The 27,163-nt window shown below is 41.3% G+C and overlaps 1 protein-coding gene across 3 annotated transcripts; it reads right to left on the bottom strand.

Annotated features, from left to right (window-relative positions):
• Positions 1–1,444: 1,444 nt before the first annotated feature.
• On the bottom strand, positions 1,445–27,138 carry sptbn4a (spectrin, beta, non-erythrocytic 4a). 3 transcript variants are annotated; one of them, XM_035178345.2, is made up of 20 exons: positions 26,444–27,138; positions 26,090–26,244; positions 16,704–16,967; positions 15,410–15,643; positions 14,334–14,423; positions 13,966–14,244; positions 13,748–13,878; positions 13,417–13,621; positions 10,501–10,746; positions 10,237–10,371; positions 9,724–9,965; positions 8,453–8,591; positions 8,254–8,338; positions 7,702–7,913; positions 5,963–7,350; positions 5,740–5,800; positions 5,387–5,655; positions 4,096–4,266; positions 3,914–3,956; positions 1,445–2,877 (listed from the first exon to the last, which is right to left on the bottom strand). In XM_035178345.2, the coding sequence occupies exons 2-20, from the start codon at positions 26,210–26,212 to the stop codon at positions 2,578–2,580; spliced, it is 4,617 nt and encodes a 1,538-aa protein (XP_035034236.2). In that variant the 5' UTR covers positions 26,213–26,244; positions 26,444–27,138; the 3' UTR covers positions 1,445–2,577. The 3 variants fall into 3 exon arrangements, with proteins under 3 accessions (XP_035034236.2, XP_035034235.2, XP_035034237.1); XM_035178344.2 differs by having other exon boundaries at positions 26,090–27,138; XM_035178346.1 differs by lacking the exons at positions 1,445–2,877; positions 3,914–3,956; positions 4,096–4,266; ... (4 more) ...; positions 8,254–8,338; positions 8,453–8,591 and having other exon boundaries at positions 9,720–9,965; positions 26,090–27,138.
• Positions 27,139–27,163: the final 25 nt, after the last annotated feature.

A 27,163-nucleotide genomic window follows, 5' to 3' on the forward strand; every position in this document is an offset into this window, starting at 1 on the left:
GATGCGGGATAAATATCTGCTGTGAGCGAATGACTCAGAATAATTACAGCCACATGAAAATATTATAGCTCCTATTCCAGTGATAAAAATATGTATTGCACTGACAGGCTCACTGTCAGATGACCGCGGAGTCAGATGAAGTGTTCTTCATCTCAATAACCAAAAGCTTTCTCCTCTGAACCACTCTCTCTGCAGACTGCATGACATGGCACGTATGTAAAGAAAAACAATGGCTTCCAAATGAAAATGAACATTCACATCGTAACATAGCTTATCTGTTCTCGTTCAACCCGATCTGAGGGCAGCAGCGAATGCAGACACAAACAGCAGCACTGTCACCAAAATCCTCAAGTCACTCAATTCAAACACTGCTGCATCAGAGATATGCTTTTGGTGTTTTAATAGAAAGGAAGACTCTTTTTTTTTCATATTTGCAGTTTGACAGGTTGAAATGTGGGAAAACACTGACAGCAGAATCTGAAGGAAGCCTCACTTACTGCCTGTGTTTCACTACACTGTATTTCCTGCTTGTCTGTAACGTGAGAACAATGTCAAAATGACCAATGCCTTTAACGGAAGCTTAACCGTCCTTATACACGTAAAAGAAAATATGAGAAACGATAGGGGGACAAACGCCTGTTCATTTCTCATCACAGCACACTGTACTTAAGTTTAATCGCCAATAAATTCAATAATCCAGAGGAGCACGTAGCTCAGGCTAGTTGACTATCTCTTGTTGGTAATACATACACTGAGCACACCTCTCACAGACACACTGACTACTCAATCAGCTATTGTTACAAGTTCTTACTGGGGCTGCGGGGCAACTCCTGAATCTGATATGAATAAATAGAAGCATATAAAAATACGACAAGCATACCTACAGTATGTCCCTGCTCTTCCCTGGTAAAAGGTGTTTAATACAACTAGATATGGTGTACTTATATACACTATGATAGTTAATAGTGACTCCTAATTTGCATATTTTTCATTTAAATGTGATAAACATTAATATATTCTCGAGTGATGATTGTTTTTTTAAATCTGTGGATTAATACAAATGTTTTAATTTTACCCATTTCGCTTCAGAGTATTGTTTTTATTAGAGCACTGGATTTATTGGTATACATACAAAGATAGATATATACAATTCATGACTTGGATCATGACAGTTTTACATTTAACTTGCCTTTGGTGGAGAGATTCCAATCGGGTTGAGCTTCAAATGAAGGACACAGGGTAAAGAGAGGTGTAACTCTCAGCCAACGGCCTTTTACAATTTTGGGCACCACTGACTCTGTGGCGAGTGAACATTTCACAGCTGAAATCAGTACATTCTGAGGAAAATAAATTGCAGTGATACAGTACAAACAGCAGAGGGGGCATTTGGCTTTGTAATTTATGTTACAGATCAAGAAGCAGTCAGTACTTCTCCCCTCTCCCTCTTCGTTCTCATGCGCACTATGGATGGGGACCGCCCACTTTGTCGGACTTACCGTGGCCCCGTGATAGCAAAATACAGTTACTCCCCCCTCTCACATTGAATTATTGCAATTCCAATACTGCCCAACGTAGTTCAAGAACATAAAAACAAAGGCAAGTTTTAACAGGTGCACTAACAGATTATTTCATGCAATGTTCAGATTTTTGTCATGTATACAAAGGCATTGTGTCACATAGGCTTAGTGTTACTTTGAGCATTGCCACTTGGAACCACACAACTCAGGTCAATGGATTAGAATCTGATGAAAAGCTCTTTTCTTGACATGGATAGTTATGAACTAATAATAATAATAATATAATAATAATATTAATAAAAATAACTCATATTAAACCGTAGAAATGTGTGTTTGTTGACACTGATGAAGTCAGGTGGGTAACACCAACATTCCATAATACTAACAGGATTGAAAGCTAGCCATGTGATGGGATTAAATGTCTTTATGATTAGTATACAGATGTGTCAGGTGTCTAAGGTGCACAACTGCCTGGCATAAGCTTAAGTGGAAGTGACAAATCATAGAGTTGCAACTATTTCTTGTTTCCTTTCCCATTTTCTCTCTCTAACAAAGAGAAGAAATAAAAAAGTATATTGCTTCAAAAATCTTTTTTTCTTTTTTTCTTTTTTAATATCGTGGAACATTTCATTCACCACTTCTTGGGTTTGTCTAGATAGACAGAGCATTACATTATCAGTCAAAGATACATACAGAAGGATGCTGTGAATCCAAAAGATTAAACGATCAACAATGGGACATGACAGTGACTAATTCCTGGGACCACTTGCTGGAGTCAGTCAGTCTGTCTGTCTGTGTCTGTCTGGGCCAACCTGCTGTCTACCAGCAGGTGGCGCAATGCAAGCACTGATGTATTGCCTGGGTGAAGGGGAGGGGCTGAGAGATGAGTCTGTCACAGTTACAGTAGTCAGTCCAAGGACTGTGGCCTCAGTGTGTTCCGGCTCTATGACTGAGGATCTGCAAACCTATAGCTGCACATGCTCTCCATCCATCCATCCCTCCCACCCACCGCCTCCTACGCCTTTAGTCAGTGAGTAAAATGAAAACACAAAGTGGCTCCTCATTTGCTTTTTCCAGACGTGCTGGAGCCCCCTGCCCCGCCCTCCAGCTTGTCAGCGATTTCTGACGTGTCTAACTTCTCAGAGCCATCCCCCTTCTCTGACCTCTCCTTCTCGGACCTCTCCTCCCCCTCAGCGAGCTCTGACCTCTCTGACCTGGCATCCGCGTCTCCCTCCGACTTCTCCTTCCTCTCCGAGTGGTCAGGGTCCATGGACGAGGTGCCAGGCTTGTCCCACTTGGCCATGTGCTCATGGTCAGATATACCCGTGGTGAGGTTTGAAGTCCACGCCTTCAGGTCCTCCTACACAGACCAGAACAGAAAGCTTATACAAGAACTCTCTTACTTATCTACTACTAGATTTTGGGATTTACAAAAATCTGTTTTGAGATTTACAGCATCTTGTAATTATAGGAGTGATAGACAGTATCTGAGCCTGAAACAAAGGAGAGCAACTAAAACTGTGATAATGCCCTTATTTGAACAAACTGATTTCAGGTGTCAGTGTTGTAAATTTACTCTACTAGTGTTTGCAACCCAGGGGTTGAGGCCCTCTAAAGAGCCACAAGATAAATGTGACGGGTTATGAGATGATTAATGTAAAGTTCTGATTCACAAAACCATATATTTTATTTGGAAATGTTTCATATCTTTCCTGTTTGAGAAATATTACCTCAGTGGTCCTCAAATAGTTATAGAAATGAAACTATCTCATGAGTTTTGAGGGACTTGACATCTGAAACTTTATTATGGGCCTTAACTAAACAGATTTTTGTGAGATAGCACAAGCTACAATGTTGGTAAAAGAGATTATTTTGTATCGTATTCTACAAGTTTAGTCCTTTTTTGTGCATCTTTAACAAAAGCTGGGACTGTGTTAAGGTGAATGAAATGCTCTTTAACACAGAAAAGAGTATCATGTATGTTCCCTTTGCTGTTGCCCTGAAATCTGAAATTACTGCCTGTACACAATACATTCTGCTGCTATTTTGGTAACTCAGTAGAGAAACACATTAAGGAAATTAAATTAAAAAAGTGATGCAATGTCTGGCATTTATTTGCATCAAAATCACTTAATTTCTTCAATATCAGTATTTTGTGAATATTGATCCATTTTTCTAAATTTGATATACTCTAGAATTAAACAAAAGATTGAGTTTGCCCTTTAATGCTTTCCCACACACATACCTTGTCGGTGGCTCTCAGCAGCAAGTTCAACAGTTCCTACTTAAAATTGAAATCTTAAATAACAACTGAGCCTTTCCTCAGTTAAAAGAAAGGTGGATTATGTCTTAACATTCGCTTCTCTTACCCTTGTCTTGAGTAAAAATGTGCTTACCTCATCCTTTGCATGGAATACAAAGAAGTGTCCATCGTTTATTCTGTTGCAAAGAAAAGCAACAGGGATTATTAGTTCCTCATCCAAGTTAGGGAACATTACACTTTGAAATTTGCATTTTAAATCACAATTTAAAATCTCATTTTCTGCTTTTAAAATATGAATAACAAAAAAGGTCTTACTGAAGAAGGAAAACATTTTTCTTCTTCTTGTATCCCATTGAAGGATCAAATGAGCAGTTACTAAGCTCGACGGGAGGCTCTCCATTGTACGTTGTGTTGTGGTTCCTGGCATCCTTGTAGAAGGTCAGCTGTCCCTCTTTCAGCACACAGTATACATTCACCCAGGACTTACTGTTGAACCACAACGACACATTAAGTAGATGGTAACAGATTGAAACCGAAATCATTGCTAGATTATTACATTATAATAAATTTAAATTTGACTTTTTCCCAATGTATTTTTTTTGCTTCAATATTGCTTTCATGTTTAAAGATTGACACGCAACACCTAACAAAAAAGGAATTGTCATCTTAGATGAACCATGGAGAATTTCCTCTGAAAACAAATTTTTATTCAATTTATTAAACATGAATAACAGGGCTGTCCACCCTCACCAGTAGAGAACATGGAAATAAAGAAACAGCCATGTTTCTGTAGTACAGTGAAGACCTAGACAATCCTAGTATTGTGTATTATTAAACAGATGCTGTATATACATTTTTTTTTGAGCTGTGAAGTAAATTTGCTGACTTTTATTTGATAAAATACATGAATGCTGGTTTTAATGTCACATTTATGGGTTGAACATGGCTTAAAGCCACCAAGTGTATTGGCCCCTGCAGGTCCAATGCCTAAGTAGAGTTAATATATATATATATAATAATCAAACTAATATTTGCTCTAACATAACACTGTGTGGATGCTTAGCTTATCATCATGCATATTTTCACAAATTATGTTTTCACTTTTAGCACAAAGAGAAAAGGATTTTAGAGTGTGGACTAACAATGCATTTGACAAACACTACCTTGTTTGCTACAGGGTTTCTAACTTGTAGTACATTGAAGAACAGGAAAGATCTGCTACTGCAAACATTAGCAGAAATACTGATAGCATCCAGGGTCGACTTCCAACCAGTGGGGAAATAAAATGTCCAACATGTCTGAGCTAATGCAACCCAACAAACAACTGTAGGAAGTTCACAATGTGCTCCTTGTCCTCGGTAACTCATTAGCTAGTTAACTAGTTAGTTATACTTTACTAACATTTGCATATTCCAGCACTTATGTCTTTTGGAAAAGCTTGTAAGAAAAAAGTCACCGACCTTTAAGTATTTAAATGCTGAGTATTGCTCTTGTCAGAGATGCACACCATGTCAACATATGAAAACATGTGAGGCTTCACAGATGTGTCGTGCAAAGCTACAACTGGGTTTATGTCTGTTGTATGATTTGTCAGTGATGGCTGTACCTGTTGGGGCTCCTCTGCTGAGCTTCTAGGTCAGAGCTGTTGGTCTTTTTGCGATAGAGGAAGCCTTCATTGTGGGCATTGTGTGAGGGTGGCTGGGGTGTCGTTGGGGCTCCAGTTGCTGGGGCTGAGCGAGAACGTCGTGTCTCCTCAGGCTCTTTTGGACGGGGCCTCCTCCTTGGTTTTGGACGGTCACGGGCACGAGGACGTCCGTCAAAACGAGTCACTGGTGCTGAAAGGCTGCTAGGAGGCCGATAGGGGTCTCCCCGTGCCTGAGAAAGCAGAGAAAAACATGAATCTGACGCAAAGACACAAAGAAAATGAACATTAAAAACATTGTATGTAAGCTAACTCACAGATGCTGCCTCTCTCTCCTGGACCTGTTCTACAATCTCTGCCATGGTATTTCTCTTCTCCCTGCAGTGACAACACAGATGAGTCACCCAAACAACAAACACAATCATTATGCAACCTTAAAAATCATTGGGATCACACTTGACAGTGCTGATGAGGCATTCGCTGTAAAGCCAAATTTTGCAAAGTTCATTTGAATTGCAGTGTGACCAGCACGACTCGTACCCTGAGCGCTTGTCAGAGCCATCTTTAATGGAGCCCTCCAGGTCACTAGAGTCCTGCCTCTGCAGCCTCGGCTTGCCGCTTCCCTCCTGTTCACTGGACGACTGTCTCTCCAGGCGTCTCCTGTAGCGCTCCTGACGCACAATCATTGGCAACTCGTTTAGCCTGGCCTGGATCTCCTGTTCACTGGAGGTCTGTCTACCCAGCTTGTACTCCCTCTCTCGCCTCAGATGGTCCATCTGAGGGTCAGAGCGACTACCGCGGGGATCCCTCTGGAGACGGCCATGGAGGAGCTCCAGCCCAGACTCCGGTCCCATCATGTCTGCCATTGGGATGTCACCGTACTGTTCCCGCTGCACTCTGCTGGCTTCTAGGAGGGGGTTTACAGCCTTGTGGATGTGGTTGATCCTGGGCTGCATGAAGTCAGCTTTAAGGTGCTGCCATGCGTATGCCATTTTAGGGTCCATGATGCCGCCACTCTGAGCTAGGTAATTGGAACTGCCCAGACTTCCACTGCTGTACTGATTTTGTGCCAGAAAGCCTGAGCTACCAAATCCCCCACTGCTCGGATAATTCTGCGGTATGTATCCAGAACTCCCCATATTAGGCTGTTGCACCAAGTACCCAGAACTCCCCATGTTAGGCTGCTGGGCCAAATACCCAGAACTCCCCGTATTAGGCTGTTGTGCCAAATATCCTGAACTCCCCGTATTAGGCTGTTGTGCCAAATATCCTGAACTCCCTAAATTAGGCTGTTGTCCTAAGTATACAGGACTTCCCATATTTTGTGTTTGGGCCAAATATCCAGAACTGCCCATATTCTGTTGAGCGAGTAATCCAGGGTTTCCTAAACCTCCACTACTTGGCTGCTGAGCTAAATTACCCGAACTCCCTAATCTGCCACTGCTAAAATGGTTTTGGATACTACCCACACACCCAGCAGTCAGTCCAAAATACCCAGAGCTTTCTGCACTGCCAACAGTTTGATGGTTTATTCCAAGGTAAGTAGAAGTGTCTGCTCCACCACTATGGGAGGTCAATGCAGAGAAACCGGAGTCACTTCCACCTCCAGCTGCCTGGTGGTTCATCCCAAGGTACGGGGAGCTCATCAACTTCCCACTGGACTGCTGTTCATGACCGTGGTAGCCTGATCCATTTATGACTGGGTTGTAGTTGGCTAGCGTTGAGGACAATCTCTGGGTGGCCGGAGTGGCACCCATATCCAGACAGGACTGTAAGGGTTTGGGTTCTATATGTGCCAGTACCGTCTGCCTCAAGAAAGGTGAGGTAGCACTGGTTGAGGCAACGTTTGGAGTCAGACAAGATAATGGGAACATCCTTCTGCTGGACAGTGGGGTTGTCTTTTTCTCCTCCTCTTTCTTCTTCTCAGCCTAAAAGACAGAGTTTAAATGAATGATAGCAAGACATAAACCCAGTTACAACCAGAAATCAAAGGTAGGATGGATCCAATAAATTGTTGATATAACAACTTATCAGGGATATTTGTTAAAAGCAGTGTTTTACTGGCTACTAAACCACGCTGCATGAGAAGCAGATGGGGTGCAGTGAGTGACGGTGCACGAAATGCAGTAAACGTCACAAGACGGATTTAAGCCCATAACAATACATGCACCCATGTCTGCTAGGCAAACACAACAAGCCAAGGTCACATTTTTTCCTTTAGCAGCATTAAATTCTGACTCCACCAAACTGATTAAACATTTATCTACAGTCGAGCTTACTGCGGAAAGCTGGCGGAGGGAGCTGAAGCGTTCTTTCCAGGTTACAGCAGCCTTGCGGAAGGCCTCGTGGCGGAGGATGAGCTGCTCAGCCTCGTCTGTTTGGGCCGGGGCCTCTCCTCCTTCTGGCTGCTTGGAGGTGATCAGCGGCTCCTTGGCTTTTAGCCAGGCTTCCGCCCTCACCGTCTCCTGGGCAAACTGGAAGTATTCCTGCTCTGGAGGTGACAGCAGACCAACAAGATGGTTACCATTACACCGCATTTTAATGCACACTCCAGTAGAAATCTGTTGTTTACATACAGTTTGTGTGTACACATTGTGTGAATTATGGTGATGGTTATGTTGTTGTTATGTTTTAGCTCACATCTTAGATTTGTATCTGTGGGTGAGCGTGTAATGTTGGCACAAACAGGAACAATAAGATTCATACATGATTCATGATACATTAACTGCACATAACAGGATGAAAGGGAGTTTAACTCCACTCCACATTTAACACTTTGCTGTGTTATAAGCTGCTTCTGCTCTAACAGAGACATGTATTGAGCTACTCACTGCGCTGTAACCTTTCCTGGTGCTTGTCCCATTTTTCAACAAGATCCTTCTGCTTAGACAGAAGACTGTCCAGCTTCTCTTTTATCTGTGGTGACACACAAATGGCAGTCATGACGACAGCAACATACTGCTCCATCTTAATTTGAATAAGTATTGTATTGGTTTTTTGAATTGTATTTGTGGCTGATCGATAACCAACCTCTTCTGATGCAGGGTTTCCTGCAGCTATCAGGATCTTGCCCAGATCCGCACACTGCTGTATGGTCTTGCTCCGGCCGTCTATTTTGGCTTTCAGCTCCATGTGTTGTTTTATCATCACCTCCAGAGCTGTCAAATCCCTGAGGAGAGATTAGTTTGGATAATTCAGATTAGATTAAGGAAAAATACTTTTAGGGTACTCTTGTATCTTCAGATTGTAAAATCACATCTGTATGATTTACAACTATACCAGTTTACATATTGCACTCCAGCTAATTAAACATATGAGTAATTTATTTAAAATAATACACAGAGCATTCCCTGGGTTAAGCTTCATGAGTGGAAACAATTTATCAGGATAAATATTTTTCATGTATATTAATTTAAAATCACACATTTGCCTCAAAGGGTTTAGAATCTGTACAGGTGAAGACAACCCTTTTCCAGACAATTACTGATTAATGTGAAATATTGTTTAAATTAATGAGTTATGTTATACTTTAAAATGGCAGAAAATACTGAGAAATGTCCTTATGTGTAGGGTGACATCTTAAAATGGATCATGATGGATACAATATGCCTACTCACATATACTACTATTACTGGCAATATCTGGCAATATTATTTTGTTGATGTGTTCAGCTACATGAGACATCTATTGCACTTCTGTTCATCCTGGGAGAGGGATCCCTCAAAAGTGGGTTTCTCTGAGGTTTCTACATTTTAAATAAATGAACAAATAAAAAGTAAAAAAATAAAAAATCTATCCCTTAAAGAACACAAATTAAACCTAAGAAAAATAGAAGCAGCAAATCTCACCATGTAAGAAACTGGAAATAGGCCATTTTGAAACTCAATTAACCAGTTATCAAAATACTTGCTGATTGTTTTGCTGAATCTGTTGTTATTTCAACATTTACTTAAAGATTTCAAGCCAAGTTGGAAGTGTTTCAAACTTGTAGCACAGTTATACTGGGAAAAAGATAATGGCAGTGATTACAGTGTAAAAGTGATAGCCCACAGCTACACCATATGAAAAATTTAATAACAGATGTCGTCAAAATTAGGCCGAGGTAGCACAGCAGCTTAATTTGACACTGCATGGTAATGAAATTCTGTCTACAGGGACTGTACACGACTTTCAGTTTAACTGAACAGTGAAAAGCTAAATCAGAATAAACCTGGACCACACACTGTCAACTATCTAGTTTTCATCTCAACACAGAGGAGTAGCCAGTGCAAAGCTGGGCAGGAAGATGGCAAATGTCTCACCTGGGCTCATCCCATCCTATCTGGCCCATGATGCCTTCCATCCACATCAGGTTTTCACGCACTACCGAGAAGAACTGCACCTTATCGGTCACTGAAGTAACCTGGACGCGACTAGCCCCGCAGGAGCTCAGCAGCTCCTTCCACGCCTCCATCACCTCCTGCTCTTTGACCATGATGGCCTCAGCCTTCTCACCAGCATAGATAGTCCTCAGCTGGGCGGCGTTCTCCTGGAGCTGCCTCACCTGCACCAACACAGGATAAATGAATGGCTTGAATGACACTGAAGCCAATGTAAGTACAGTCAGTGAGGAAGAATTTATTTAGTCTGGGTTTCAGATCGTTAATAAAACAAAACAAGCTTTTTCAAATACATACACAAACAAAAAAGTAAATAATGAAATATAGTTGTATAGTCTAAAGGCTGGGTTAGGGTCACTTGTATAGGTTTTTTAAAGAAAAATAACTCCAACTACACTATGACTCATAGGTTTGGAAAGAAGTCATATCACTTGCCTGTGCTACTAGCAGTTGAAGGGCATGCTCAAAGGAGTGCATGAGTCTCTGCAGGGTGGCTGGATTGGTGATGTTGGCCTGGCATGCCCTCACCTCTGGCAACTGCTTCATCTTCCCTGCGATCTGAGCCAAGACCTGCAACACAGGACAGTGGCGTCATCACGAGCGCTTTAAAAATAGAAGGCGCGTGTCACGGCCAGACAGGCTCCCTTTGAAGCGGTACGACGCACCTAAGTCAGAGACAGATATATGTTTTGACTGTACCTCTTTGCAGTCGGTGAAGAACTTGTGCAGCTGGTGCGAAGCTGCCAGCATCTGTCTGCGGGTCTCCATCAGCTCCAGGAGGTCCGCCCACGACTCATTTAGTCCATCCTTCCACTCAGCGATGGTGGCCGCGTCCGAGTGGCCACAGTCGATCATCTCGTTCACCATTTTGTTCACCTGCTCCATGCGCTGCTGCCCGATGTTGTTGGTTTCGGAGGCAAACTTGGTGAACGTCTCCTGAAGCACCTGAAACACCGACAATTGCACATCACTACAGACACTGGACACAGTAACGTGAACTCACTCATACTGATACACCAGCCCTGCGATAAATACCACCTTTGTGAGGCATATTATTCTTTTTATTCAATGAGACAATGCATGATTTCCATTCAGCTAAATATATTTAATCCCATGACCTGGAAATCAACCATGTTCTGCCATCAGTGAGGATGATAATGTATGTTTTGTCATGCTCATACAAAGACTGTGTGTCAGGTGTGTGTGCATATGGATAGAAATATGAGCTCGTACAGGCACAACCTCATTAGTGATTTATTTTACTGTGCTGTCAACAGTATTTATGATATTCAGCTGTATATATAGGAAAATATATATCTATACAGCGGCACACATTCCTTCATCCTCACATCTCATCTTGGAGCTAGGATGATATTTTACCTGCACCAGCAGATATAAATAGAGTCCATTCTTCCACCATCACATGTTTTTATTAAACTGTTTTGTTTCACTGTTTGGAGTCAATGCAAATTGGTCATCTAAAATGTAGAATGTGATTGCGTTCACAAAACTTCTGGCACGCCGCCTCATTCTGTTAAAGTAGAAAGGATCTAGACCTCCTTGCCACTTGATGGCTGAACGATGTACTGGTTCACATAAAGTTGATTAAAATAAAATACAACCTGCAGGGAAGTATATTCAAATTGTACAACGGTGACCAATCCTAGAGAATAGATTACAACTCTGGATTAGTCCAAGTCTTCTCTGTCAGTATTAGGATTGTTACTGTAAGTGTATGTACTATATGATTTATTCATTATTTGTTTAATTGTCATATATTTAGTTTTTACTTATTCTTTCTCTCATGTAACCAATGCGAGGATGTTGAGGAGAGTTGGTTGTGGGTTGGAGTGAATTTGTTGTTTTGTGTACTTTTCATTTTATTAATTATAAATGTTATCTCTAATTTAAGCCAGGCCTAACTTTCTTTTACATCACATGTCAATTAGCTGACACTTTTATCCGAAACGACTTCCAATTAGGGCACTCAACGTCTATGAGGGGCCAATCAGGGTTCAGCATCTTGCCCAAGGACTCTTCGGCATGTAGATGGGGAAGACTGGGGATCAATCTGGTTGGAGGACAACCACTCTACCCCTCAGCCACAGCTGCCACCAAGTTTATAACTTAAAACATGAAGAATTCATACAGGGACAAACAATTACCATTAGGGTCTAAACTGCTGCAATGCCAAATTGCTAATTATTTTCTTAGCATGAGGCTGTAAAACTATATATTAGTTGCAAATTATTATTTTTTTTAGATCAAATCATAAGACAACAGTAATAAGATAGAAGTTAAGTTCTATATAATTACTTAAAGTATACTTAGGCCCAATCCCATTTCACCCCTTGGCCCATCCCCTACCCCTTGTTTTCGGGGCTTATCTTGCCCCTTGAAACGGAGTCACAAGTGGTAGTGGTTGCAATCGTCCCTTACGAATTGGGACAGCCCTTCAAGAAGCCATTACATCATCAGTAGTTGTTGCCAAAACCCGACACGTCATCAGTAGTCGTCGATGTATACAGACGAGACAAAGGTTTTGCGGGGATGTCTTTGTAATAACATTGTTTAGATCTTAAATAAACCAATGCTATTGTTTGCAGTTACTAAAATGACAAACCTATAATATCCTAATAATGTCATTGATGCAGGTGAATCAATGACATTTGAAATTGAAAAGCTTGGCTGCTCTGCATTATTTCACATATGAATCAAAGTCTCACTGCTTCAGGCTGCTAGCAGGGGTCTGTATGCTACCCTGCCAGGATGCTTTGTTATTAGAGGAGCAGTTAAGTTCAGTTCTGCTATATGCTAGTTAAATTAAGTGCATTGTGTATCTTCAAAGAGGAGGGGTGTGATATGAAATTATGTGAAAATACGGGATTATCATGCAAAAAAGATCGCTATCATGCCAACGCTAGCTCTTTTTTTAAAGGTTGTTGTGAAAAAAATGACCATAATAAACTGAAACGATATTAAACTAAGATATTACAATCATAATCGTAACTTTAAAATCCATATTAATGGAGAAATTGCCACATTTTTGCTTGCCGGGGATTCACAAGGCATTCTGGGTACCCCTTGGTTTGAAGTGAGGGTCTGAAAATCTTCGTTTCGAGGGCTACACAGCCCCAACACTTAGCCCTATCCCTCCGTCCCAACAGGTATTGGGACAGCCTACCCCTAAATTTGAATGTGCAAAACGAAGGGTAAGGGTTAAGAGCTAGGGCCAAGGAGTGAAATGGGATTGGGCCTTAATCTACAAAAATAGGAATACACCCCTCTGTAACATATAATATAATATAATATAATATAATATAATATAATATAATATAATATAATATAATATAATTATGGGTCAGTATAATTCATAGATCTTGATGAACTAAATCAGACATGTTTAGAGGACTGATATTTATGAGTGTGGGCAGATCTGGTGTCAATAAGAATCAGTTAAATAATTGGTAACTGTATTCGGTGGACCCACGTAAAAAGATGTCGTATTATTACACTGATCATGACTGATATGATCATGGTTCATGCCGTTTGCACAAAAGTTTTTATCTGTCTGCTGTGGTTACAGTGGTGTAGCTGCTGAAATGATGGACTGACCGTGACGTCCTCGAGGTCGTGGCCCAGCTCGGTGGAACTGGCCACCGCCTCGCGCTCAGTGATCCACCTCTCTAACTCCTCTACATCCTTGTTGAGCTGATAGAGCCAGTACTGCTGCTCCAGTTTGGTCTTCCTGTGCTCTACCATGTCCTTCAGAGACACGTACAGCCGATCTATGTGGGACTGCTGCTTGGTGATGTGCTCACTATGGAAAGTGTTAGAGCAATCAACAGGGGAATTATTGAAAATGTTATTCTCATACCATTTTAGAAGAAAATGTAGAAACAAGACATTTTAAGTGTGAGGGGTGTGAGGGCAGGTCATGCCACACCTGTCTGGATGTCCCATTTCCAGTAGACGCTGGCATTGCTGGGATAACATGCCGACTGTCTCTGCATATGTCTCCACTGTTTGCTCCAGAGCCAGGTGGGCCTTCAGCAGCTGCAGGGTGCTCGCCTCATCCTGAAAAATATGAGACTAATGTGAGGTTGTCGGTGTCATATGTTCACTGAGGATTTACCAATATGAAATACCCAGGGTTGTCCGTACCGTGCCTTTTTCCTCACTGACGAGATAGAGCTTCTGACCTGACAGCCAGGACTCCACTTTAGCTGCCTCGCTGTAGTACTGCTGAGACTGCAGCATGGCGTCCAGCATCACAGACCTCCTCTCCGTCTCCAGCTGCAGAACTTCCCACAGCTGGCGCACGTGACTCGCGCCTTCACGTACAAACTCCACCTCAGGAGTCCTCAGTGAAGCGATGATGCCCGCCCGATCCAGAACCTCCTCTACACGAGCCCGGCGCCCGGTCAGATCCCTCTGGAGTGTCTGAGGGACCAATCAGAGGTAAGTTCCCTGACTTAGAAGTTAGGTCACATCCCAGCTGACCGTCACAATATGTCATTTTTGACACTTACCTGGTTCTTCTTTACATGCTGCTGTACACTCTGGAGGTTATTCCCATAATCCTTACAGGAGGCCAGGGGAAGCCTCTCCTGAATCCACAGCTATCAAGTAGACAAAGTCAGGTCGTTTTTCAGAAGGATTTATTCGTCTAAATTCTGATTCCTTAAATACATAACACCATAAAACATAACCCTCCTACTGCGGTTTAAACCCATAATGTTCGTTGATAACATTTGACAGGTTTGAAAACAGTAACAAGCACGAAAAAGAGACCTCAAAATGCTAATATTATATAAAAATATTTTTCAAATGCAAGCCAACACTTGTCGTCTCTAGTAAGGTAAAAATGTGTGAGTGTGAGACTGTGTGTGTGTGTGTGTGTGTGTTTGTGTGGTCCAGGTATTACTTATGTTCTGGGGACCTAAATCTGTTTACACAATCACATTATGGGAAACTGTCCTTGTTTATGGGGACATAAATCAAGTCTCCATAACTTAAATCATTACATTTTAGAAAGGTTAGGTTTAGGTTTAGGTTTAGGTTTAGGTTAGGGTAAGGGTAAGTGCTAGGGTTAGGCAAGTAGTATATATGTTACAGTTAGAGTTAGTCTCCAGGAAATCAATGTAAATCTCCAGGAAATCAATGTAAATCAATGTGATGTCCGCTATAGTCATGGAGAGTGTGTTTGTGCATGTTCTTGTACCAGTTGAAGTTATACACCTTAGAGAGTGAGGTGAGATTATTATAAAATTATTATTACTAGATTTCACTACTATTATTTTTGGTTTTATCATTTCTGTTATTCAAGATGGTTTGCCAACATTTGCTATACATTTCTTTGCACAAATAACCCTACCTGGTCACATTTGAAGCATACGATGATCAACATGAGTTTTATTGTATTCAGTAAGTCATTGTTGGGGTTGTAATGACGCCTTGTTTTGATCAGAAACAATTAAACGTATGCAGGTATTCAGATTTCAAAACTGATGAAATTTGACCTGCAAACAGTAGGAGGGTTAATGCAGTAACTCTAACTGGTGTGTGAAACGGATCTGTGTGTATGGAGGAGAGCTGTGCCACTCACTATCTCATCCTCCAGGTCCTGGGCGACTTGGTGCATCTCTTTGGAAGCCAGCAGGATGCGGCGTCTCTCCTTCAGGGGCTCAATGAGGCGGACGATGCGCGTCTCCACCATGCCTGACTGCTCGCCGCCTCCCTTGTCACCTGCCATCAGGCCTCGCTGGGGTAGGCAGACCCCCTGCAAGCTTCCCAGCTCCCCCACATCCTTGTAAAAGTCCCCTATCTGAGACTCCATAGCCTGCACGGGGGGAAGAGGGAGGTCATGTTACAGGCATGGACAAACACAGCACATCAGCTTTTTCCTATCAGAACATTTCAGGGTTATGTAATAGACTGGCTCACTTCAAAGGAAAAAAAGCATATGGTGCATATTTGAATGCCACTGAACCGCGTGTTTAAGAACATACCACAACAGTGGCCTGTGTGAACACATGTAACAGCTGGGAAAATTACATAAACTACAATGAGCTGAACTATACAGTCTGTCAAAATCATGAGCTACAACAGGGCTGATTATAGACTTTCAGTCAGACTGCTGCTTGAGTTAAATGTCAAATGGGTGGAGTCCAAAAAGTAGAGTTATGATGATATATAGGTATTGTGCTCTCACTGTATATATTCTATTTACACTGTAGATATCATTTCTACTCTACTAAAAACATTTTTGTGTTTATATTGCATGTTGACTTATTACTTTTACTGATATCTATTTTTGACTGTCCTTTTTTCTCCTGCAACACATCAAATTTCCGAGTTGAGAGATTTATCTTATATCATTTCATCTCATCTCATCTCAATTTATCAAAAAGATTAAAAAAACTATATAATTATTCTTGGAGCGGAAAATGAAAGACTTGGGTGAATATGCCCGGATCAGTCTGACTTTTGGTTGGCTGGATCATTTACTGTCACTCTCCCAACCCCTCTCACCCTGTTGTGTGTCGTATTGTCACTGTCACTATCTAATGAAGGCTAAGTGCCAAAAAAATCTGAACAAATCTATATTTAAATAATATATACTTCCCTAGTAGGCTGTGCCATTTTGTACATAAGCAACATATACAAAACGGTTTAATCTATAGAATGAATGTTTGTAGGCGCTTGAGTGCAAACATGCAGTTTAAACAGGGCAGTGTAAAGGATGACAATGAGCTAGTGATGGCTGAGGATTTACAGAGGTGACCGATTGTTGGTGGTAACTCTAACAATTGTATCATGTCTGGCCTCAGAGCACCTGCAACTTGCTTCACATATGAAGGGTTCTTCTCAGAACCACCCTGGGGAGCCTTGACACTTGCCTGAAACTTCTGCAGCTGCTCATTGAAGGTGGGCAGGTGGTGCGCCTGCTCCAGCTGAGGGGGCTGCTGCTCCAGGTGGGAGAGTTGGTTGTCGAGGTCTGAGTAGCTCTTCACCGCCGGCTCAGGCTTGTTGTTTTCAAAGAGCTGGCGGGCCTTGGCCTTGGTGGTGCTCTCCAGGTCGGACCAGCACTCTCTGATCTCCTCCAGCTTCTGCTGGACCACCGGACGCAGCTCCGGCTTCTCCTGGATCAGCTCCTGACCCTCCTGGAGCCAGAAAGTCAAGTTTATCCACTGAACAACACTGTTCGGACTTTACTGCAACTCACAGTGTATTTCAACACATGCTAAACCTGACCTATTTAGAACTTACATTATGTGTTGGGCTGTCATTTCCTGGCTGAGTGATTTATTTTGCCTCTAATTTAAATGTCAGCTCTTTCTTCAAGGGATGGTTCTTATGGGCTGATATGATTGTTGCCTCACTTGGGACTAGAAATGAATTACAGTGGAAACGTCCACCACTTGAGATGTTAAGATTAGGTATCTGGTAACCTTGTATCAACTGTTTTTTTTATTAAAAGGCACTTGTTGTTCATAGAAAGAGTAATATTGTAGGAACTAAACAGCCCTATTCTCTACCATGAACCTTTGGACCTGCTTTATTCCATATAATTCCAATTTAAGTTTACACCCTTAACTCGAACTCTTCTTGTTTTAGTTAAATTGTTTGTTTTAATTCATAAGTTAGCTTTAAATTAAATTTCATGTACTGTATTTATTCCTAAGGCTTTTAATTTTGCACTTGCTTTTGCTATTTTGCAAATGTTTCTGTTTCATATTTTTGTTTACTTGGTTTGGTGGAATGCTTTGTTTATCTAAAAAAAAATAAAGGTTGAATGAGTGAATATTTATTTCATTGTATTTATTCAATTATTTCAGATCAAGACTATGAGAGTACCATTACATAGGGTTAAGAATCTGGGTAGCATAATTCAGTTCTTTCCCCAAAATAACTTGGGACAACTCAGCTCCATGCCAAGGCTCGGAGCCCCCAGCTCGCAGAGAGGCAGGTGTATGGAGCAAAGTGTGGCCCCGGGCTGACCTAAAAATCATGCATGGTAAATCTAATAAAGCCCTGCTCTGTCCTTTGCTTGTGCTCCTCTGACTCCTCTCCCCTCTTCTAAATCTCCAGCTTCGTTCACGTCGTGATCTGGATGCAGGGAGATCGAAGATTGTGGCATTTTCCTTTGAGACAATGAAGCATTTCCCTGAAATACACTATCACCACTCCCCTCCCATTACCTATGGTAGGAGGTGTTTGCCTTTTATGACACGATTTGGGATATTTTTTAAATATGGCTCACAAAAGCTCATTTGTAGTGCAGGCATTTGAGGCTTTCAGGTCCTTGCAGTTGCAGTGTCTTTCTCTCTGTGTTTTAAGAAACAAGCTCTGTTTTTCTCCTGATCTATACTGTATGATAGTGGGTGATGTATTCATCATTTACTTAGCTTGTGTTGTAATAACAAGTGTGCAGATGATGGATTTTATCTTCTAAATCCTGCTTCACTCCTTCATCTTTCACAGAGAGCTGGGCCTATATCCTATGGCTTTCATAATGCAGTGCTGCATTCCTCCTCTTGGCACAGGCTCACTGCTTAACTGCTGCTAGTGCTCACTCTCTCACATCCCTCTCTCTCGCTCCTATCTTCCCTCAGCCTCGCTCTCTGTCTCATAATGCAGAGCCAGCAGAAAGCAGGTCTCTCTCTCTCTCTCTCTTGGCTTTACTGACACACAGAGTGAAGCAGAGGGAGAGGGAATCAGAGAGGGGGTGGAGAGAGGAGAGGAGAAAGGCAGAGTAAAGGAAGAGGGGAAGCAGAAGGAGAAAGAATCAAAGGTTTGTAGAACAGGGATGGGGCTGCGGGTGTGTGCTCGGCTCTGCTACAGCCTGGGCACAGTTGGATCCAAAGGGCATCTGCGAGGTGAATTTTCCAGGCAGTCATGGCTGACATAGTGTGATATTTTAATGGCTATACCACAAATGAATAATGCTATTATGGCATCACTGTCTTCTTCTGCGGGCTTTTTTAAAATGCTGATGAAGCATAGTGAAACAGTGGGTGTTATTACAAACAACAATGTATTCACACCTACTGTGTGGATAAAGGTAACACTGGGAACTTCTGCATAACGTTAAGCTTCTGCTAACGTTTAATCCACAAAAACACCTAAACCCTGAGCAGATGTCCAAACTCAAATCTGGCTAATCAAAGAGTCATCATACTGCGAATGTCACTACATGTTATTTTGTCCCCTGCAGCCCAACCCACAATGCAACACTAACATTACCATATATGTATTTACAGTGACATCAGCAAAAGCAAATTTTTTGCCACCAGCGGCCTCTGTTTGCAATTCTGGATTTTTCTATCTGGATGTAAACTAAGTCATTCTGTGTAAAACTCACACTCATGAGCTGCATAGATCATTTTTGAGAAGGCTGTGGCCTGTGCTTTAATTTTGAAAAAACGAGAAACAAATTACTGACCAGTGTAGCATGGATGGCAATTATTATATAAGTACCATTATCATAAAATGGAAACGTATCATCCAAACAACTGTCTAATATTACATGCCGTTGTCTGCCTTTGTTCTAAAATGTATTTCTCCTAAATAGCAGAAATGACATTAATCTATTTTACATGATGGGACGGTGATGAGCTCTGGCAAAGATATAACAAGATTATTTAGATGTAAAGTGAGGCATGTTTTTAATCTGGAGGAAAATGTAAAAACAAAAAGGTTTAGCAGACAGAAAATACAGACACGTGAGGACAGATTTCAAAAGAAAAAAAAGAACCTCGATATTGACTCAAACACCACTAAAAATATCTATAAAAGCTAATGAGGTAATTAAAGTAACATGTAATATAAGAATCATCTGAAAAGTAACTGACTTGATTAACAAACATACTAAGACAAACTACACAACTGAAAGAAACTGCAGGATGTTTAATTCATCCCTGTGATACTCATCAACCTATTACAGGCAGGACCACTGATAATTGGACAATGAGAAATAATACCAATAGGTGTAATGTTACTATTTACTGCCCATTTAGTTTAGTATTACTTTACTGTTTCATATAACTTATCTTATTTTCATTTCTATTATAATTTCCATAAGGCACTCATTTGATCGACATCATCTCTACATATTAAAATTTTCACTTCTACTTTTAGACCAAATACTCTATTGTTACATTCTACTGAACACTATTCAATTGTGTTACTGTAATCTTGGAGAAAGCTGGTACAAGAATCTCCTATTCGCAAGCATCAAGAAAATATTAGGTTTGTTAAACTACTGGATGTGAATGCCACTCATCAAATCCAAATATGACGCCAGGTTTATTTACATACCAGTGTGTTTGGTGGGACCCGGTTAGAAAAAGCCCTGAGAGGTTAGTTACATGCAGCTTCAACTGAGCCTGTGTCTTTTTCTTGTGCATTGCCAATATATTTACAGAATCCTGTGAGGATGAAATGTATATCACTACTAGTCTAAACCAGAGCTGGGGTGTTTCATGAGCTCTAGCTAACAAGTCTTTGGAGAAATAAACTTGAGATTATTTGCATTTTGTCCCTGATTTAACTTTATTCACTTCACTGACCTTGTGAGTATTGATGCAAGTTACTGAGATCCCTATTGCACAACTAGGAACTGTCTGAGCAGGACATTGTTTCACACACCACATGCACTTAAGATCTGGTATAAGAGGTTAAAATTAGCTTACGTAACAATTCCAAGCAGCGATATTGTCAAAATCCTTAAGTAGATGCGACCTATTATGGAAATGTGATAGCAAGGTTACCGTCATGTAGTATTGATACTGCTACAGTATGCCTGGTATTAAATGATTAGCCACCCTCATAGTAGAACATGTAGTCTTGATACAGATTTAACACCATGAGATAATGTGACATACATGTTTCAGTCTAATATCGCTTGGTCTTGAATTAAGTGAGCCTTGAGCGATCATGTTTCAGCACTGTTACTTAATGTGTTAGACACAAATAAATGACAGGATATAATAATGTAATAACCTTAAAGCTGACTGGATAATTCATAGGTCAAAACATCCAAACTGCTCAGGAATTATATGTTTATTATGGCAGGAAACAGTAAACCTCCCTCTTTAGTTGCATCTGCTGTGTGTGTTATAGTTCTTGTTGTTTACTGTTGGAATGAAATATAAAACATTTCTCCCATAGAGTAGATGTAGACAGTTAAGGTATGTTTGAGCTGTGGATCCGAATTAAAGCAAAAATTGAATCACTTGCTTTAATCTACTATTTAATGTGTTAAATATAGGATGAGTCAACAGTTTCCTTAGAGTATTTCATTCTTCTGTGCCATAGTTAGATAATCAGTTCGAAACTATATTTTGGGAGATGGTGTTTACCTGACATCACTATAACAACACCAACCAATAAAGAAAAATATATAAAATCTGTAAATTTATGAAAGAGAAAAAGAGTAGAGGGGCTGAATGGGTGATTTATTGTTATTTGGATGCACAACTTAATTTGACCACAGTTTTTCACCATTAAAAACACACCAAAGAGTCACACTTAAAACATATACACCCTGAAAGGGAAAAAAAATGTCTTCCTTAAGGCTGCGGATCTCTTCATGTGTGAATTATCAGGTCATGTTGGAATGTAAATATAGTGGCAGAACTTGGTGCTGGTATTTATTCAGTTTACAAGGTCAATGTTGTTTTTTAATATACACTAAGAAAAATAAAGAGATAAAGAGATATTTTAAGAAATAACTTGAGGGATATGAGAAGGAAGTCTTTGCTTTTTATTCCCCACAGTCAGATTTTTTATGCAATACATGATGGAAATGGGGCATGTATATTTACTGGAAAGAAATGATGATAAAAAGGGCTCCACCACTGTACTGGGTGACATGTTCTTTCCTTAAATGGAAATCTATAAAACACAATATATATAAAGTACACCATCCTGCTAAATACTCACCAGAGCGTCACATGTGTTCATTCACCCCTGAAAATAACTGAGAGCAAATGCATAGTGTTTCCACCCATTTGAGCAACACTAGGAATAATTTAGTTTTAATTTGGTTTGGAGTGAAACAGACAGGGAAAGGATGTCCGACAGTGTAGGGCCTTTTCACAGCAGACCCTGACTTAGTCATAGGAAATAGGAAATAGGCGTTGCTGATATGAACGTTGGCTCTGTTCTGTTCAGGAGCCCCAGTGGGTCAGGACAGTGTGACATTAACAAAACAGGAATCTGCGAGTGAAGCAGCTACATGGGAATCAGTGATGGATGAACTCGTATCTTAGTTTTGGTTTTCTGGGATTCACTGTTTGATCATGGAATTTACTGATAGTTAGAATATTGTCAGCTAAACATAAACTGAGGCCTGGTGCACACTCTTAACCGATTCTAAAAAACGTGGGTGACCACATAATGAGAGATATAAACGATGCACAGACTAGACGATTTGGCCAGAACGTAAGACCACACACTTGCCAACGATTTCATAGTGGTGATTTCCGAGACTTGGGATCTCACAGAAACTCGCGTGATCAAACGTGACCTCAGAAAAAAACACAAAAAGCAAGGAGGAGGATCCATGTTGTCACTATATGCAGTTGAGTGTGGTCTGTTTTGAGCGAAAAACAAATAAAGAGAAAATAGGAATCGTTATCAGGGAGGCTCCAACACAATCGGTAGTATTAAGATTATTTTTTAAAGCCCTCACACCTAAAGATTATTTGGGCAGATAATCAGCTCCAATTGGCCTCTAATCGGAAACGCCCAGCGATAGTCGAAAGGCGCGTATCAGGTCCTAAATCAGCCCGATTATCCTTAAGTGTGCACCAGCCCTGACACATATGTGGAATGTATGTAATACAGTGAAGACATCATCCTATTCCCTACCATCTGATTTCCTTTCCTCTCTCTCTCTCCACAGTCACCAAAGCGTTTGCTTGTTGTGGGAACTGTTGGGTAACATGGACCTGACTACAGTGCCTCGAGCTGATGTTTGTTGTAATTTGGTGCAATACAAGTTGAATTGAATTAAATGTCTTATCAATCACATACAAAGGAGGAGCTGAAGATTAAGAGTGATAGATGATTTAACTGTAGACTGTGTGAAACACAAAAATCTCAAACTGACTCTTATGTTGATCCCACATCACCAGAAGGTGTCCAGCAGCGAGTAAGTCAGAGGTGAAAAACTACGACTGATGACAGTGGTGTCACTGATCTATGATCTCCCGCTAGGTGTTTACAAAGCATTGACCCCTGGGCCCACGGTGAGCCCTGGCACAAGGTCAGCTGTGAGTCCTCTCATTGAGCACCTACAGATCCTCCACATACACGCGGCGGCGTGGAGCTGTGCGTCCGGCATCATGTGCTGAGTAAGTACTGAGAGAGAAGGGAGGTAAGGGGCTGAGGCGGGAACCCTTCCAAAAGGACGCAGAGTTCTCCGATCATGGCAGGACGCAGCGTCATCTCTTCTCTCTGTCTCTCAGGTAACGACAGGGAGAGCAGTGGGGGTAGATTAAGTAATGCTAGCAGGGCTAGGAAGACATGAGGGTCGGTGGAAGTGTGAGTATGGGACTACACACAAAGGCGCTAGCTCATGGGAGACATCCACTATGGAGCAGCCATCTTCTGCACTCAGAGTCAGTCCTTTCAGCTTTTTTCTCTGCTGTTTAGCATCAAAGGTTCAAAAAATATGCTCATGATTCAGAAGTAAAGCAGCACACAATACTGTTTACTGTAGCACCTATAATGGCAAATTAAATTAACATAAAAATATAGTTGCTAAGAAATGTTCACAACATTGTATAACTGTGGTCATTGTCCTCAACTAATATAAAACATGTTGCTCTACATTACTCATGTCCAACTCCTCTTGAAAAATCATCTATCCCAGCTTAATGCATTTAATTTTACTGGTAAAAATGATGACAGAATTGTATAACCAGAAATTTTCAAGAGGCCTTGTTGAGTTTGCTTTTATGTATAAAAAAAATGCTTTTTGCTAATATCACAACTCTCATTTCTTATTCTTGAAATGCTTTTCTTTTGACATCTCAACCCAAACCTGGCTCATCACTTTAGATGATTTGGGATGTGGCATGTTGAGAAGTTGGTTTAGGAATCCCAAAAACTAAACCTAACAAACAATGACACCAAAAAAAATGTCATGATGTATTTTTGATTGAATCACTTGCTCAATAAAATATCAGTGATGTCAGTCACAAATGCACACCACAATTTTCTAAGGTGCAGTGCAAATCCCAAAGAGATTCTCCATGATAAACAACCAACCAAACTGAGATGTTGGGAGTATTTTTTTTTTTCTTTAAGCTGAACCCATCATCCTGTTTTTGAACTTAAACATTAAAACTTAATTTATACTAAAATACTGAATACATAAATTTCTCAGAAAATACCTCAATGGACTCATAATGATCTCACAACCTGTATCTGTTTTATAATATTGAATCTTGTACAGTTCCATTTGAGCTGCTGCAGTACAGCATATTTGATTATTAATTTTCCTATATATGAGCGTCTGTGCATTTGACTTTGTAAGAACACCATCCCAGGTGTTTCCTCCATGTGTTGTGTACTATTAAACCGGCTATACTTGAACGAACATAATATCCTGCACTGCTAAGCCACAGGACATGACACTGCTGAGAACACAAATGAATATGGTTGCACAGATTCAGTCACTAAACCTGAATTAAGAAAAATAAATAAAATGTCACCTGGTAAAAAGCACAAACCTGTCTGCACACATTGATTGGTATGCAACACAGTCATATCACAAGTCATCTCTCAGCTGTTTAGCATCGTGACTGAACTAAAGCAAGGTGTCTGCTGGCTCAATGGGGGGGTTCTAGACTATAGCACGATAAGCCTTAAAATACATTTCACACATGGGTGACTCTGTGAGGATTTCTTCATTAGGTAATATACAGTCGCACACAATCTATACTTTCTTAATGTCTGGGGAAAAAAAAGATTAATTAAAGCACAAACAAATGTCAACAGAACTGGTACTACAGACACAGATTGTTTTACATGTGTCTATAAGGGACCGTGTTATAGTACTGTATTATATTGTACTGTGTTATAGTCACAGCTTTGACTTACTGATACTGGATTAATCGGAGCCACTTCATTAATATTAGAGTAGGTGCGAAAACTAAGAATCAAATAATCAAAAACAGACACATTAAAGGTTTTCTAATGTTCTTATTATGCTTGGGGCTAAATTCATCGTACACTTCCTGGTTAAACACATCACAGTTTCGTGTAATTATTATTATTATTACGATGAATCATTACAAAGGTACAGTGCATCTGTTTAAAAGTCAAACAGATGCACGTATCAAAGCATCACATTTTCCTCTTCCCCGTCTCCAATAGATGCTCATGGTTGGTACTTTTGGGTTTCTCAATATAATATTGGAAGTTCTTGACTGTACTATGTAAAGTACCTTAGATAATGATATTGTATGTTATAATTTGGTGTTACAATGTTATATTGTGCGGAACAAACAGACAAACAGCAGGTTTCTACATTGTAAGCAAAAAGGACAATTTATACAGACTGCATTGATGTCATATTCTGTGCATCAGCATCTTGACATGTGACTGAGCTGAACACACATTTAAATGTCCAAATGCAATGTGCCATTGGCAGAAATGGAGTCTTATTGACTAATTCACATGTAAAGAGCCCACCTGAGCTCCACTGAGGCAGAGGGCATGGAGAACATTCTGTGTGGATGGGATGCTGCAAAGCATGATGGGAATGCAGGGCAAAAAGAAGCAAACCTGAGAGGATTTTCTTGTGAACTGACTTCATTTTAGCTGTGCGTTCCTTGAGGACATTTTGTAAATAAAGAAATATATGTTGAATGTGCAATCTCTGTACGTTAGGCCTTCACTACTGCAGATGTTTATGTGTGTGTTATGTGAAAATAAATTTGCATGGTCTGTTCTGAGAGCAAACAGACCACGGAGCCACAGGGATCACACCACCTGTGAACCTGAACACAACACAGCCACTACAACGGTATAACCTTGAGAATGTAATTCAGGATGTCCCCAAGCAAAGCGATGAAATGAAAACTGGGTGATGACATCTCTCCCACTTTCACATATTCCATTTCACTGCCACCACACCCACCATCATCCCTGTTTCTCGGTCATGTGCTCTCTTTGGCGTGGTACCTTCCCCCCAACTCACCTGCTCTGCCTATCTGTCCTCCCCATCTCCCCCTCCCTCCATCGCCATGCCCTGGTCCCCTCCACTCACCTGTTCTATCTTGGCCAGCCATTCTTTATTGCGGGCCAGCTCTGCCATAAAGGCCTGGTGCTTCAGCCACTTCCTGTGTAGCTTTTGAGCCTCATCCCGCGCCGTGTCTCGGGCCATAAGCATCTTCTCTTCCACCCGCTGTCCCAATCACTCAGCTAAGGGAGACAAAAATAGCCACCATCAGGAGCCCAACACTTGAGCCAGCCCTTCTTCACCCCTTTCCCACAGGACGTCCTGCCTGCGCCTCTACGCAAGAGCCACCCGCAGGGGCCTGGGTACCTGTGCTGTCACCACCCTCCCCAACCCCCACCAGACACCCTTTTCTGGAGGAAAAAAAAAAATCAAGATAAGCACCTCAGCAGCAGTGGTAGCAATGGAAGCACTCAAGCCCTTCCGCTGGGTCGCCCCTGGGTCCTCATGCCCTACCTCTTCATGGGTCTTGCGGTCCTGATGCTGCAGTGCCTGCTAGCCAGTCTCAGAGAAGGCAAAAGCAAGCAGTGAAATAGAGGAAATGCGCCAATGACAACACTGGTAAAGAATGACACACATCCAAGATTCCTTGAGGGCTGTGGGGTATCTTCAAGCTCCAAATGTCAATTAGAATCCAGCCATTAGTGGAGGTGTAAATGTAGCATAGCCATAGAAGAATCTTTCAGCCGGGGCAAAACCTGACCATCCACCACTCTCCAGTCCCGGTCAATCTGTAGTCCTGTCTAACGATGCTTTAGACAGGAGGAGGAGGAAGAGTTGGAGTGGGAGGAGCAGGGTGAATGGGATGCAGAGTCAGTGCAGAGGAGGCCGGATAACATAAGCTATCTGCTCTTGAAATGCATCATCCCCGGTGCTGAAAAGATGCACACACAGGCTGGTGTGAAAATAGCACACTAATTTCTCTCCTCTGTTCCTCTGCCTCGTTCCCCCGAACAGCTCAGCCGCGGATGGTGCATGCTGCTGCAGTCCTTGCCGCTCAGCTACGCTCCTGTGTGTGCTTGTGTGAGTGTGTGTGTGTGTGTGTGTGAGTGTGTGTGTGTGTGCAATCACAATCAGCACTGCAGTGCTAGAGCAGGGAGAGAG

This window comes from Hippoglossus stenolepis, chromosome 15 (genome assembly GCF_022539355.2).
Source record: "Hippoglossus stenolepis isolate QCI-W04-F060 chromosome 15, HSTE1.2, whole genome shotgun sequence".
In the NCBI taxonomy this organism is placed as follows: Eukaryota; Metazoa; Chordata; class Actinopteri; order Pleuronectiformes; family Pleuronectidae; genus Hippoglossus; species Hippoglossus stenolepis.